Source organism: Coenobita brevimanus, chromosome 60, assembly GCF_032717465.1.
Source record: "Coenobita brevimanus isolate Jiangsu-jjx chromosome 60, ASM3271746v2, whole genome shotgun sequence".
NCBI lineage: Eukaryota > Metazoa > Arthropoda > Malacostraca > Decapoda > Coenobitidae > Coenobita > Coenobita brevimanus.
The window spans coordinates 39,442,729-39,459,966 of NC_137013.1; the positions used below are offsets into that span (position 1 = coordinate 39,442,729).

General features: G+C 39.4%; 1 protein-coding gene across 1 annotated transcript in view; it reads right to left on the minus strand.

The window, feature by feature from the left end:
• Window positions 1-17,238, minus strand: part of LOC145403388 (KICSTOR complex protein SZT2-like) — a 214,005-nt gene that overhangs the window by 16,662 nt on the left and 180,105 nt on the right. Inside the window, exons 71-74 of the mRNA XM_080275171.1 lie at window positions 16,994-17,044; window positions 14,458-14,571; window positions 5,841-6,057; window positions 4,140-4,270 (exon numbers count right to left, since the gene is read on the minus strand). Coding sequence (XP_080131297.1) covers window positions 4,140-4,270; window positions 5,841-6,057; window positions 14,458-14,571; window positions 16,994-17,044 — 513 coding nt within the window. The remainder of the gene's footprint in view (window positions 1-4,139; window positions 4,271-5,840; window positions 6,058-14,457; window positions 14,572-16,993; window positions 17,045-17,238) is intronic.

Sequence of the window (17,238 nt, forward strand, 5' to 3'; positions counted from 1 at the left end):
ATGTAATGTTATAGTACTACACAAGAGGGGGAAATTAATACAGTACTAGAAAAGAAGAGTGGCTATGTACTAACACAATCAAATGTTCATCAACATTTCCCTGCCATCTGCAGTGATGGAAAATATTAAATGAAATACTGGTATCATTTCGTTTTTGAAGGCTCCAACACGCATGCGTCAGCCTTGGTCACCTAATGGCAGCTCTCCTTGCTGCTCAATCTATGGCAGCCTCCCTGTTCAGTCCCTTAACCCTGAGGTCACACTTAAGGACTTCGTTCCACGTCTTTTTCGGTCTACCCCTTGCAACCCCATCCCCAATATTAATGCTTCTCACTTTCTGCACCCAATTATCATTCCCCATCCTCTCCGCATGTGCAAACCACCTCAATCCACCTCTCCTCATCACAACATCAACACACTCCAGTCCCATCCTATCCTACCTCTCAACTCTCCCATTGTAAACCCAGCCCCCCCTAGGCCTTGCATGCAGGGACACGCTGCACATCCACCAAATCATTGTCATCTCTGTATGTTTGAGCCTCGAATATCCTCTTCCTTTACTGCCCAGGTTTCATTACCATATAGTAATATACTCCTAACACATGTTGCATACAAAAATCCCTTAGCATGTAAGGAGACCTTTCCCAATGTCAGGAGAGGCAACAGCTCCCTGAACTTCTTCCAACCACTTCTCACCCTAGCCACAGAGCTAGCTCCAGCCCCACCTCCAGCACATAACAAAATAACAAAACCCAAACAACAAAACTCTTCCACACACTCAAGAGACTCACCAGCAAGTTCAATCCTTTCACACATGACAATCTCCATCTGCTCTCCTCAACATGCTGCACACATAAAATCAGCATTATCTTGCAGTCTGCCTTTAATACCATTACATCTCTTATGCACCCACTTATCACAAACACTGCACAAGATGGAATTACATCCCATGCCCTTGTGGTATGTAAATAATAGATGAAAAACACAACAAAAGTGTATTAGAGTGAAGGATATTCTCAGCACACAACATAAAATTATAAGAGGGAAGGATATTTTCAACACACCATAAGAATGTGAGAAGTATTAATATTTTCTGATGTTTGAGAACGAATGAGAAATGTGCTAGTCACGACACAATGCTGGCAGGTGACTGACAGCAAATTTTAGCTTGTAACAGTATGGGAGAGATTTGATTTTACAGTATTAGACATTAGGAGAGAGGGATGAATGAGTAAGGTATGAACAGTATATGAAAGGAGATATGATATTCTCTCCCACATTACACCATTGGTGTGATATTTAGGTGCACATTTCTGACTTATACTGTAGGAGAATTAGCAATAGTACACTTGTTTTTTTTGGCATATTAGTGGGACTAACAAAGAGTACTGAAACTAATTACCATATAAATGATATCCCCAAAATATCCCCCCGATACATAGGGATCTGCACATAAATCATCAGCATCACTACAGTGTATTTAACATGGCAAAGATTCCTAACCCTTTTCAAACTCAACCAATGGCCATGTGTGGTGAGAATGGAGGTCTGACGTGAGTAGTAACAAAGGACAATCATTCCCGTCTCACTACCAAGGCTCACTGAATTTTATGCAACCAAAATTTTGTATTACAGTTTTGACAGGCGCAGTTCCATCAGGTAAAAAAATAAAAATAAACAGTTTACTACTCCTTTAAGACCACCCAGCCATCCCAGCAGTATTATACCCTTACTTTAACCTGGCCCAGATTATTGTCTTTTCATGGATTCTCATCTTAAATGTCGGGACCAACTGCCTAGCCCCGGGCTCCTACGCTCCTCATGGGGCAATGTAGGATTGGAAGATGGATGAATGGATGGATATAGATTATTTCACACAGGTCAATGGAGGAAAAAAGACACAGTTCTACATTCTTTCCATATTACTTCTTCATGACTAGCACCATATTTCAGTGTTAATCTACTGTACTTTTACAACTCAGCATTCAGGATGGAAAGATAATAATTCTAGGTCAGGTCAGCATAAAAGCAATGCAGTTACAAAGGCTGTATACTGTATTAGGTCCTTGTTGTATTGTATTTTCCCATTTTTATGTTATTCTTAGTAAATCTGTATTGTATTGTATTTTCCCATTTTTAAGTTATTTTTGGAGTAATGTCCATAGTAAATTACAGAAGAACAGCACATTATATTTTGATGGCTGCTTAGAAAGTTCATCTGCTAGTTCCCAAAATTTATGATACCAATGATATATACTGTACGTATAAAAAGAAAAAATTGTAATAAAACAAAGACTTACTGTTTATGGGTAGTCTAACTTTCTGATGATTATAACAGTCCTTTTACCATAACTTGGCCCAGATTTTTCTGCCCCTCTGTATCATACTTCACATAGCTCAGTGGCAGAATGAGATAGTTATACTACAGCTTTACATCCTTTCTACAGCACCTCTTTGTGACTAGCATCATATGTTAGTGTTGATCTCTTGCTACGGTTCAGTAATCATGATGGAGAGGTGGCAATTTTAGCCCAAGCTAGACTACAACAGATAGTGTTACATATTTTACATAACCCTTGAATCCAGGTAACTTCCTTTTTAGTTTATTTCTGCTGCTATTTTAGAGTGGTAGGTGAAGGAGCTCACCATCCACTCACTCAATGTAGTGCTGCTTTGGGTGTCTGCCCTTTCCTCTCTTCCTTCCTTCCTCTTCTGTCTTTCTTTCCTTCATTCTTTCCCTTTCCTTCTGCCTAAGGATGACTTTACACTCCCTCTTCTGTCTTTCCTCATTCTTTCCTCTTCCTTCTGTCTACGGGTGACGCTACACTAAATGACAAGCCAAATGGTTTCCTGTACACCAGAAAACCATTTACTGTGCCAGGTGGTAACTACATAACCAAATAATGGCAACTGGTGGTTTAGTGGGTAATTAAGGCGCTCCAATCAGATTAAGCCTGTGCAGGTTTATATTCAAGAGGTGGTTGGGGTTTATTGGTCACGTAATGCCACTCAGGGATGAGTGAGGCTGGTCACTCATCTGTCAGGATCAACTTGCCTAGCCCCGGGCTCCTACGCTCCTCATGGGGCAATATAGGATTGGATGATGGATGAATGGATGAAGAAGATAGTGAATGGATGCATGGCCCATTGAATTGAGAAGACTTTGGCTGTCTGGACACCGCTACTCCTCACCCTACCCTAGGGTGGGAAAGGAGGTCTGGATAATGATGACAAGGATAAAGAATGGTGCTTCTGCTAAAGTGGTTTAAGGCTACATCTAATCCCTCCCATTTGAAGAGGCTATTCTAAGCAGAGTAACATTATCAGAAGATGGCAAGAATAAATGGAAAAGGTAACTTGTGTTTTAACGGGTTAACCTTTGGTGGCAGTTAGTACACTTATGCATTTTATTCAGGTCAATTTCAGAAGATTTTGTTTAACTGACAGATATCCTGGCAGGGAAGAAAGGTTGCTGGTTCTTTGAAAGCAAAGATAAAAAACAGGGACGTGAGCATGGAAGTGAAAAAGTTACTACATGAAAGTATTGTGATACCAACTCTAACGTATGGAGGTGAAGCTTGGATGTTGTTGGAAGGACACAAATCAAGAGTGAGAGCAGTGGAAATGAGTTATTTAAGAGGAGCCTGTGGAGTCACATGGAGAGACAGGCTGACGAATGAGGATATAAAGGAGCGTTGTGGTGTGGATGTGATAGGAAGCGTTATGAGGAACACACTAAGGTGGTTTGGCCATGTGGAGAGAATGGAGGGTGAAAGACTGACGAAGAGAGTGTATGTGAGTGAGGTGGAGAAGGGAAGAGGGAGGGGGAGGCCGAGGATGAGATGGAGGGATGGGGTGGAGAGGTATATGAGAGAGGGGGGTGTGAGTTGGGAGCAGGGCAGTGAAATGGCGGGGGACAGGGCGACTTGGAGGCGATTTGTTTGTGGCCACCCCAAACGGGATTGAGGTGTCTGGCAATAGATAGATAGATATCCTGGAAGTTGTAATTTTCAAACACTATTTGAGGAACCTCTCCTCTGCTATTTGTACTCCTAGAAATTTTTCTTCAGGCTACAACCATATGATTTTATTTCAACTGAGAGAAATTCCATCAGTTTAGGGGCCAAAGGGTAACTAACCATCTCAGCATAAGGGTCAATCATAACAGGTGTCATGCGGAGGACCCTCATACGGTAGTGCTTCTCACGAGCCAGCAGGTAGTTGTACAGCTGCTCACCAGGTGTCCCAGTGTCCTCAACTGTCAGTGCACCTAGGCATGAGGTAATTAGTTAACAGCTTGCTGTAGTGGAAATAACACTGGCACTGCATCAAAGTTGTGTTAGAGATGTACATGTGAGTATGGACATGTAATATGTGACAGTCAAAACGGACATATCTTTCATTACACTATTAAATTATATAGGGTAGCTTTGCATACCAAAATGGCATGCTGTACTGTTCCAAAAAATGTAAATACTTCCCTCAGCTGCATTTAATGAGGTTCTGCTACAACACAAAACACATTCATTACAACTTTAAGTTTTTTTTCAAAAGCAAGCAGGATTCTTCAATACTTAATGGCTATGAAACTCCTGAACTGAGCTCTCTTCACACTCTCACAAAGGTTTTTTTTTTTTTTCCTAAGTATCCAACTAGCATGCTCCACTGACATTTCATCAGACTGTTTTCGTTTCATTTCGTTTTTAAAGGCTCCAACATGCTTGCATGTGTTGGCCTTGGTCACCTAATGGCGGCTCTCCATGCTGCACGATCCATTGCAGCCTCCCTGTTCAGTCCCTTAACCCTAAGGTCACACTTAATGACCTCGTCCCATGTCTTTCTTGGTCTACCCCTCATAACCCCACCCCCAATATTAACACTTCTCACCTTCCTCACCCAATTATCATCCTCCATCCTCTCCACATGTCCAAACCAACTCAATCTACCTCTCCTCATCACAACACCAATACACTCCAGTCCCATCCTACCTCTCAACTCTTCCATTGTAAACCCAGCCCCTCCAGGCCTTGGATGCAGGGACGCACTGCACATCCACCTAATCATTGTCATTTCTGTACGTCTGAGCCGGCGAATGTCTTCCTCCTCCACTGCCCAGGTCTCACTGCCATACAGCATTACACTCCTAACACATGCTGCATACAAAGACCCCTTAGCACGTAGGAAGAGTCCTCTCAATGTCAGGAGAGGCAAGAGCTCCCTGAACTTCTTCCAACCACTTCTCACCCTAGCCACAGAGCTAGCTCCAGCCCCACCTCCAGCACACAACATGTCTCCCAAATAACAAAACTCTTCCACACACTCAAGAGATTCACCAGCAAGTTCAATCCTTTCACGTCTGACGATCTCCACCTGCTCACCCCGGCATGCCGTACACATAAAATCAGCATTATCTCGCAGTCTACCTCTGATACCACTACATCTCTTATGCACCCATTTATCACACACACCGCACAAGATGGAATTACTTCCCACGCCCTTGTGGCAAACTGCACATGGCCACTCTCCCTCGTCTTTGACAGTACCGCCACCAACCCTAGATATCATCATGTTCTTGAACAAAAACCAATATACCAATTAAAATAATGTTCTGTAACTTCAGGTAGAAAAGCATTATGAACTGCATCTGATCGCAAACAATTAAAAAGAACACCACTTGGAAATGTTTACTGTCCTCATGCTACTGGCTAGGCCTGTTCCTGTCTCTCAGGGTAAACAGCATTCTATGGTTATTTGGTGTGGTCTCTATGGATGAAATCAAATACAGTCATACCTAAGTACAGTATATATGTCTCTAATGATGAAATCAAATGCAGCAGTACCTGAATATATAAGGTTCCTAGCAAAGTTGGGTCCCTTCTTGTAATACTTGATGAAGTCCGAAAGGCAGGAAGACAGGTGATACCCAGGGGCAAAGAGAAGCTGCCGGTCTGCCACATATGCACACACCGCTCGAAGGTGGAAGTCGTATGTGAAGGAATGCATGTGAAGAAGCACCTTGATGTCATCCACTTTGTCCAGAAATGAACTGATGGCAAACTGGATAGAAGGACAAAGAAATACAGTATACTGAAAGATATAGAATGGCGAGGATGAAGTTTGATGTAGATCAAACAGGTTAGATAGACAAAGAAAAATATTGGCATAAACATGGACAGGAGGGAGTGATAAACAGACTGAACTGGACAAATGAATAGTGGTACAGAGTTAGGAAGGGTCAGTAAGAAATACAGATAAAAGCCTATAAAGAAAGGATGAAAGAGCTGCAAAGGTAACTGAACTCTGATTTTGCTCAATCTGTCCCTAAAAATGTTAACCCCTTCATTAGGATAATGCACTGCTTTAGTTTATTCCTGCTACCTCCAAACAGTTTTATTCAAGGAATTAATGACGGCAATACCTAGACCCTCTAATTTTAAAATCTCTTCTAAACAGAATTAAATCATCTGCAGACAGCAAGAATAATAGAGCATACAAAATGTACCATCAGACTGAAGAGGTTAACAGTACACATAATACCTTATAGGCTAGGAGTAGTGAAGGAGATAAACAAAACAGAGTATGTAAGTTAAACGAAAATATAACAAATGGGTATCTTCTTGGCTTGGGGAATAACCGGCAATAAACTTAGTCAAAATGAAGATGATGAAGGTACAAAAGGCAATGCTTTTAATACACTGGAAGCTTAAGAACGATGTAAAAAATAATACAAGGATGAAGAATTTGACAGGCAGAAACAAATGACTGGGGAAAATAAATGCTTGTGGCTGAGTTATACATCATCATCTGTGACTATTTTTCAAAGCTGCACATTAATTCACTTTTAATTACTGGTTGCACACTCAACCATGATACGGTAATGGGGTTATGTTGGTCCTCTCAGTACACAGACCTATCTCTACACTTTATTCTTGGATGTGCCAGATAATTTCATTCATGTGAGAAGATGACCCTTATAACACAGGGGGTTAATGTAGGCTGTTGCTAATTTTCACAACAAAGTCTCTCCTCAACTGAGTGAAATCTAATTATGGTAGCATGGATAAAACACAAAAGACATCACCATACTGAACTGGTATATATATATATATATATATATATATACATACACAGTAATACCTCAATAAACGATACACCAAGATGCGATATCCCGGCTTAATGATGGGGGTAGAAATACCACCACACCCCGCCTAACGATGACCAAACCCCAATTTAATGATGGGTTTTGATTTTTTTTACTGATTTTAATGACATCTTAGACTTAAACTGTGTGTTTAGGTTGATTTATAAACTGTTCATAGACTTTGATTAATGTGTTTTAGCCACTGGTGGGGTAAACATTGGTATTTTGGGGTACAGTTTACTAAGCTTGATTTTTTCCAGACTTATATTTGATGATTTTCAGATTTTATTTGTTGGTTTCAGTGAGTTATTTATAGATGTAAGGTTTAGTTTAGCTTCCTTGACAACTGTCAGGCCATTTAGACTGGCTTTAAACTTGTTTTTGGGCTCATTTGGGTGGGTTTTGGGCTTGGTTTGGGGGGAAACCCAAGGCTGATAAATGCTCCACATTACATGTTAAAAGAACTCCGATACAGGATACCCCACCTAACGATGAGGTTTTACCTAACCAATTACATCGATAAACTGCAGTATGCCTGCATACACATACATACATACACACACACACACACACACACACACACACACACACACACACACACACACACACACACACGCATGCATGCACGTGCACACACACACACACACACACACATACATTGCCAGACGCCTTAATCACTTATACTGTATGCGGTGGCCATAAACATATCACCTCCACATCACCCTGTCCCCTGCCATTTCACTTGCCCTGCTCCCAATTCAAATACCCCTCTCTCATATACCTCTCCACTCCATCTCTCCATCTCATCCTTGGCCTTCCTCTCCCTCTCTCTCCTCCACCTCACTCACATACACTCTCCTCATCAGTCTCTCCCTCTCCATCCTCTCCACATGGCCAAACCACCTCAATGTGTTTCTCCTAACGCTTCCTCTCACATTCACATACACACCACAACGTTCCTTCACATCCTCATTTGTCAGTCTGTCTCTTCATATGACTCCACATGCTCCTCTCAAATAACCCATTTCCACTGCTCTCACTCTTGACTTGTGTCCCTCCAACAACGTCCAAGCTTCACTTCCATATGTCAGAGTTGGTACCACAATACTGTACTGTAATGTAATAACTTTATCACTTCCATGCTCACTTCCCTGTTTCTTATCACTGCCTTCAAGGAACCAGCAGCCTTTCTTCCTTGTTGTACCCTTTCAAGCACTTCACCCTTCAAACTTCCATCCTTACTCTACACACTACCCAAGTACTTAAACGTACGCACATTTTCCATTTCCTCAGCATCCAACCTCACTGTACATTCACTGACTTCACCTCTCTCAAAGACCACAACTTTACTCTTCCCTACATTCACCTTTAGATTCCGTTTCTTACACACTCTCCCAAACCCATCCACCAAGCCTTGCAGCTCCCCTTCGTCTTCACTTATCAACACAGTATCATCTGCAAATAACAGTACAGGGAGTTTCCAAACACTGCCCTCTCTCATTAGGGCCTCTCCAACATTCACTGCCCTACCTTGTATCTCTTTTATAACCCTATCCATATACAGATTGAACAACCATGGAGACATAACACATCCCTGTCTCAACCCAACCTTCAAATAGAAAAACTCACTCAGTTCACTATCCATGCGCACTGCAGCCTTAGCACCCTCATACGTACTCTTCACAGCATTCAGCAACTTCCCAACTCCATATATTCTTAATACTTTCCACAATCCTTGTCTCTCTCTCTCTCTCTCTCTCTCTCTCTCTCTCTATACATATAGATAGACAGATAGATATAGATATATACAGTACATATATATAAAATGACATCATTGCATTGAAGGGATTAAGTGGCATGACCAAATGTTACAACTGCTTTAGGACGGCAGGATTCAGTAGGACTCAGCTGGAATTAAAAACATTTTAGACAAAAACAATATTGTGCAGCTACAGTTAACTTTGTTTTCAATGAAAAGAACAGATAAAGAAACACTTGCAAGATATGAATAGCTGAAAGGCAAACATCAGAACAGCAAGTGCTTTGCAAGACAGACTGGGTATACAGAAAACCAGTGAAAAAATGTAAAGAAATTCATGATTTAAAAGAAAAAAATAAGTTTATGGACTACTAGGCAATTAACAGGAGACTGAACAAAGAAAGAAAGGTATAACCAGCACATAGCATACAGTAATTTACTTTGCATATTGTAAAGGTAAGAGTACGAAATCTGAATAAATGGAAAGAAAGTGATTGTGCAATCATCACAGTCACCAAGAAAAATTTAAAGACTTCTGAAAAAAAAGAAAATAGATAATGATAATGATTTTCATTAGAGAAAAAACTTGAAAATATAAAACCAAACACAACTGAAAATGCATATGAATATCAAAACTGTACTTTCAACAATATAAATATTACTCAACAATATATTAATGATACACTGCAGATGCTATGCAATGAAAACAATTATTTCATACACTCTGATGCCTTACTATCCAATTCATCATTAACAATGGCAGTAACCATTCAATGGCAATACAGCATACAGTAATGGTAACACTTGGCAGGCAGACCCACACTACCCCCTTAAATGTAAGGGCCTCAAACTTGGCTACTGTAGCTGGAAATATACAAAAATACAGTATGTGACTGGCATCACATCATATGTATCAATCTAACTGAACATAAAATTACACAACAGCAAATATATACAACAGGCAGAATACTGTTCAACAAAAGGCATCACAAATATGTAAAAATCCTGTGCAGTAAAGTTATACATAACAATAAATCAGAGACAGCTTTTTTGTAGAGAGGATTAAAAAAAAAGGGGGGGGGGGACACACAATTGGGTAAGCAGATGTACTGAGTCTTGAAAGAACAGAGAACAAAAACTACACCTGCTCTTGACAAACTATTGTCTAACAGTATGCTACATTGGAATATACTTTATGAGGTCAGATGTGTGACAGGATTACTTTTTTCTTATTACTCCCTGACACACCCTAACTTCAATTTAATATGGCAGGTTTCAATGTAAAATACTCCATTTACTGGCTCAAAGGATCTATGAAATCCTTTGTTTAGTGTCTCAAAGGATGAAATGCCTGCAAAAACTTTGCATCTGAAAATCTGGTGCATTATGAACATGGTGGTTTCTAGAGCGGCAGATGTGTTGACCAAATATCTGCAATACAGCAGGAAGCAGAAAAACCATTTAGAATGGCTGCAAAATATTTATGAAAATTATGGATAATGAAAAATTAATGTGAAGGTAAACTGGGAGGGATAACGGTAACTCTTATAAATACATATGCATGGTGTGGTACGAAAACTGAAATATTTGGTAAATTTTTAATGATGGTTGTGAGCTGAGTGCTAAGACATTGATGCCTGAGTGGGTACAGCAGTTCACATAAAACATAATATATGGACAGGGTTAAGATAAAGGTCAAAGTAAGAATGATGGGGAATTTAAGTGAAGCTTGTGGGGAACAGCGACAGATGGAAAATTTCATGTTGCAATTCTGGTGTATCTCAAAGAAGCTTCTGCTGCTCCTCTGAATGATCATACTGTAGGCAATGGCAAAACTGGAAACAAAAGAGTGCCTGGTTTGTGAAGCAAGGAAAATGTTTGGCATGAGAATGAACTGAGGAGTTTTCAGTACAGGTGCAAGGACAGTCAGGGTAAAAAGTCTGCCATATACTTCTCACTTTCCTCTGCTGGCTAATGTACCTAAAACTGGGAAAGGCTTGGTACATTTCTCTGCCCATATATGATGCTTTGATATGATGCATCAGGGAACAAAGTTAAACGAATACCATACGTGTGAAGTGGACACAGTGGAGTAGCAGGTGAGCTTTTGTCCCTGACTGTACAGTACATCTGGAGTCAGTCTCAAGCCCATTCAGTTTATCATAATGCCTACTGCCATGCAATTTTAGGTTTGGGTTGTCATGTTGCAATAAGAATGAAGCATTTACAGTAACAAAAATCAGTATTAGATTCAGTGAGTTCACTGTTTAATAGAAAATAAACCATACTACTCTACTATCTTTAATAAAACTCAACATACCAAAAACCCCTGAAGTGCAAGATTCCAAGCTAGTACAATGCTAGAAGCATAGGAACAACATATATTTACAATATACAGCAAACTGAGCACTATTTGTTATGAAATGAATAAGTCCAGCAGGCATTATCTAATATACCAAGTATCATCTCCAGTTTACATGTTACAGTGTTAGCCACTTTAACAAAGACATATTCTCTCATTTGTTTGTCAGATTTAAGAACTAGTACTTAAAAAAATAAAACCTATACTAGCAAATCTAATATTACCCCCCTAGGAGGTGTGAGACTCTGAAGATGGGTTATCACACTCCATTACAACCAACATATTCCCCCGGTGACATTTGCTTAGTCATCATTTGTGGACTGATCCTAGGTATACAGCAAGGCTATCACACTTACAGGGGCATCCTACCACTAAAATACCTTGTAAAATCATTTTGGTATTTCTTAGTACAACAAATAATACTGTACCTGTTGCAGTGTACTGAAACTATAGCACTATGTTGTAGTTTTGTTGAAATATGCATCTGCTGACATGAAGAGGTCTTGCAACATGGTAGCTTGAGTGTGGAAAAGGCATGGGTGCAGCTACAACTGTTATACTGTGCAGTAGTTTGAATGTATAACTCACAGCAATGCAGCAATTCAGTCTGCACAATCACCTATAATTTCCTGCGCTCTACAGCCAAGTGTAACATAAACCAACTTGATGAGCCAATACAATAACCAACATCAGACATTTGAAGAGGCAGCAAAGTAATATAAGCCACTATTGCCTGTTATGAGACAATACTAAACTGAGCCAAAAATAAAAATATTAGTACACCACACACTGTTAGTAGCACAAGAGATGTTTTGTCATACTGGTAGACATGAGATAAACTGCATCAGCTCCACATTCAGATAAGATACACCAGGTCACCTCGCAAATCAGGGGCAACTTAGGTCATGTTGCGGTGATTTGGGTTTCAGTAAGTTATGGCAAATGACAGTAGGTTAAGTCTTTATATATGCCATCTTTTTTATTTTTTTTCCCCTGTAAATTTCCAAGTAACTTATAGAAATATTACCACTTAAATGTTTCACCGATACCTATAAAGCTGATTTGCTATACTTTTTGTTACTCTAACTTGGCCTAAAATTACCATCCTTCCATCTTGAACGCTGAGCTGTAATATCATACATACATCATCTAATCCTGTGTTGCCCCATGAGAAGCACAGATGCCCAGGGCTAGGCAAGTTGGTCCTGACATTGAAGATGAGAGTAACCAGCCTCATGCATCCCTGAGTGGCATTACGTGAACAAAAAAACCCAACCACCCTTGGATATAAACCTACACAGGCTCGATCCAGATGAAGCACCGTAATTACCCACTAAACCACCAAAAGTCAAAGCCTGGTTACCACCCAGCACAGTATATGGTTTCCTGGTGTACAGGGAACCATTTGGCTTGTCACTCAGTGTAGAGTCACCCAAAGAGTAACAATGGATTAATACTAAAATATGATGCTAGTAATGAAGAAGTGCTATGGAAAGAGTATAGAGCCATAGCATTGTCTTCTTCCACAAGTGAGGTATGTGGAATAAGATGCACCAGGATGAAAATCTGGTCCAAGCTAGAGTAAAAACAGTGTAGTTCCCAAACTGACAGCACCAATGTATTGATAAAATTGTAATACCTGTATCATGGAACACACCCCTGACACAGAACAAAGACCACCTATACAACTGTGGCAAATCATGTTCAAGTAAAGAAGACTGAGGTATAGTGAACTGTGAGTTGTATTTCTATTTGATTTATTTGATTTGTATTTCATAAACTCCTTCCTCAATCACTTATTTTACATATTAAACCTTTATAATTCTCTTGTATAGAGCAGATACAAACTATGTCAGTATTAAACAGATACACAAAACCATACAAGAATCAGTATGGTTTAAAATCAAGGCAAACTGCTAGGAGGGAAGCAGTACAGTGTCCCACCTGAACAAGATTATGTTCATGAAAGCCACTGCAGACACAAACCCAGGCTGAATAGTGTACAAAGACTGGACTGGCAATGATTGAACTAGGCAGGAAAGGGATTAAAGAAAGTCCTTGTTATCAGTTGCAGATGAGTTCTAAAAATAGTAGTAGTAGTAGTAGTAACAGTAGCAGTAGTAGTAGTGGTGGTAGTAGTAGTGGTGGTAGTAGTAGTAGTAGTAGTAGTAGTAGTAGTAGTAGTAGCAGTAACCCTGATTCATCTGAATGTAAACCCAAAGAACTGCTCGCTAAAGCTGACTTTCTGCATTCCACCATCCTCCTTTCAAGGGGTAGGGAGGGAGCTGAGGGATATTTGTACAACAAGAAGTTGAGCCACCCAGCCACAGTATATTGGTGCCATCACATGAAAGTGTCCCTCTGGTGCTGTAAATTGGGGAACTAACAAATGAGCAACCTATGTATCAATGAAACTTTATGTGCCAATGTTTCTGCAAATTACTGATGAACAAACAGTAAACAAGAACATAAAAACAATGAAATATATGAAGGATTGGTTGAATGTACAGTCCTCATTATGATGTCTAGGATGTGTTTAAATACTGTATACAGGCATAGGGTGGTCCATAAATGAAGTTCTACTGAAACTCACCTAATGGTACTATATGTGTTGCAGGAATGGCTCAATCTGCTGGTGTGGGTGTGAATGAGGCACTGGGTGTAGGAAATGAATAAATGATGCGGGTTAGATACTGATGATGCTGACTGAGCCATCCCAAAAAACATGAGAATCATCCAACTGAGTGCAAGAAGAGCATTATAATTATACAGAGCACACCTTATAATAATACTGGCTGATTTTTGTCTTCAATGGTGCCAATTCTTTCAACAATTCACTAAAACCAGTTCATTCCAACACATGCTGTAATTTAGGAGCAACTGACAAATCATTCTTAAAGGTCGTTAATGACATTTTAACAGACAAATATTCCAGAGCTAATTTGCTGCATACTTAACAGCAAAAGTAAATGAATGAATACAGTACAGTACATAAAAAATAAATAAAATAGTAAAAAAAAATAAAAATGGTGGCTTACTATGAGGACTGACTGCAGCAGAAATGGTACAAGTGGTTGAAATGAACATGACAAAAGCAAAGCAAGGGAGGGCACTGAGGACAAAGGTTGAAAGACAAACAAGCTGGCCTTGGGAAGGATGGGGCGAGGAGTGGCATGCATGGGAGGCTGAGCTTACTTTGTCATCTATCTGGTCAGGGGGCCGACCCTCAGGAAAGAGAGGTGACACAGGAGAACGGCGAGCAGGGGGCGGTGGACCTGCCACCACCCCCACCTCCACCCCTTCTTCCATCTTTGTGTGGCAGGAGGAAAATAACTCTGTAGACCCCATAATTTCCTTGCAGCACATAGGGTTATACTCTAGGCAGCTTTTGGAGATTTCATAATACCTCTTCCTTAGCAATTTATTACGCAGATTACACCTTAATATCCTCCTGTATGTTACCGATACCAACTGATATAAAGATGATATCAATAACATACAACAGAATGTTAACTTGTCATATGCATAACAAATTACAGAGGAAAATGTTCTCTGAAGTCTCCACTGCTACATAAAATACAACCTAGAGTAAAAATGTGCTTAATCCAACTGCTGCTGGCTTCATTTCATCTAGTCTTCAAAAATACTGCTGTTCTTATATGCAAGATACAGGAAAAATTATATCTACTATCATTTCCCCATTAAAGCCACTTAAACTTCTACCTCACTGCTCAGTAGTGAATTTGTCTTATTTTCTTCTCAAATGATGTATAATTCAAATGAAATTAGGATTTTCTATTACTTTACACATTTTTCACCACTCAACCTGAATTGTTTGCAAACTTTTCTACCACCTTTAATTAATATAAAATCAAACACCAACTGGTAAATGATGCTTCTGATATTTAATCCCCATGTACATCAAGCTTATTTTCTTTCCTATTACAGTACAACATAAAGTACTAAGACTTATAGCACTGCTGTTTTATCTCTTTTGGAATAATAATCCCAGAAGGAAGTTCACAGTACTGTATACAGTACTCTACTCCTCTCAAACGGGCAAGCAGGGTTGCTTACAATACTAGTGCTGGGCAATATCACTGCCATATCCCTAAGACAATAATGTACAAGAGGGGGTTTTGCAGCAGCTCTACCTTCAACCCTACCCCTCATTCCTACCCATTTTAGTTGAAGACACACCGTGAATAACTAGGTAGTATGTTTCTTCCCCTAATCACCAGTGGTAACTGGTATATACAGAGTATATGTATGTATGTAAGTATGTATTGTGTATGATATATTGCAGCAGTCAGGTATTATGGTAAAATGGCAATTTAAATAACAAAGGTGCCAAAATATTTAAGTATAATGGTTAAAACAAGATAAAAAGAAGCAGAGAAGATTAGTTTACCAGCATTTATACTTACTGATAAAGCATTAAAGAATATTTCAATTAAATATAGTTTATAGTTTCTTGATTTAGCTTAGCATGCACCTAAACCCTTGAATATCTAGTGCACTACATTTACTCATGCAAAAATGCTGTGCATAAAATAAATAGGATACTGTACTGTACTTTATATCTACAACCAAGGCTGAAGATGATATAAAGAACTACACTATATAGCAATGAGCAATGCTTTTTCCCATAAATCCCTTCAGTCCGATAACATATTTTTTCATTTTATTCTTACTACTGCCAAACAATTTTAGTCATCTTTAGGGGGCCCTCCTGTTGTGAAGGGAAAGCATTTGCATCCCCAGGCTCATTTAAATGTGAGCCTGGTGGACTGCAGGCCAAGGCTGTTCTTTAGCAGTCCACCATTTTCCTTTTGGTGGAGAGGGAAGAGATTGAGGGATATTTGTATAACCAAGCAATTCCACAATATCAGCACCACCACATGAAGGCCTCCCTCTCCATTTCAGAAAGTTTCTCCCATGGTGAGAAAATTCATCTGATGGCAGGAACAAAAAATTACAGGACTGCAGAGATAACCACCCTCCCAATACCATCACTTCGCAGTGTTGAGCATGCTTGCTGATACCAACAGCATCACTACACAATATTACACAGCTTTTGAGCACTGCCAAAATAAATATGAAATGCTGCCCTAAAACAGCAGATACATCCACAGAATGTATTACTGAGACATACTAAGGTATACAGGCAGTAAAAGGGCTTTGGTACTTAACTTTCCATATACAGTACTTGGTTATTACTAAGTTGTCTACTTTTTATTACTTATTTTTTTGTAGACATTTTTATCATTACTGAGGAAACATATTTAATTTCTTACCAATATTTAATGATGCTTAAAATAAGCATCTACTATACTGTACTGTCAATTATAAGTGGTAATATAGCTATGTTTAAATAATGCAATGCTCCAGTGTAACTGAGTTCTGAGTGAAGAACTTTAAGCTACTGCTGCATAGTAAAAGAACAATGTTTTTTACAGGATCACACAATCTGATCTTTTAGATAAATGTACTGTATGCTGACTCGATCTGATGTCAGTTGCATTTTCCTTAATTACAGTAGAACAAAATATTAAAATACTTGTAAAAACAATGCAACTGGTACAGTTTACAAGAGCTAGTGTTTAAAGAGAAGTATTTTTTTGAAAAATCTGAAACTATTATACTACAGTACAGTTATATACTATACGAATATAATTCAGAGTTAGATATTACTTAACGACAAAGACTTTTCAAGGCCATGCTGACTTACTTGTGTAGACAGTCGTTTCCCCTCCAGCCGACAGGACTCCAAAACGTAGATCTGGGTGAGAGGGGGGGGGACATTAAAATGGTATAACCCTAAAATGTAATGGGCTTCCTTGTTCAATGTTAATGGCAGCCTTCAAATTTCATGCAGTATTGTAAATGCAAAAATTTTGTTCAGTAATTTCTTGGTTAACTAGATCCCACAGTATGCCTCCCATAACGAGGTTCAACCTGTCAAGTATAACTTAA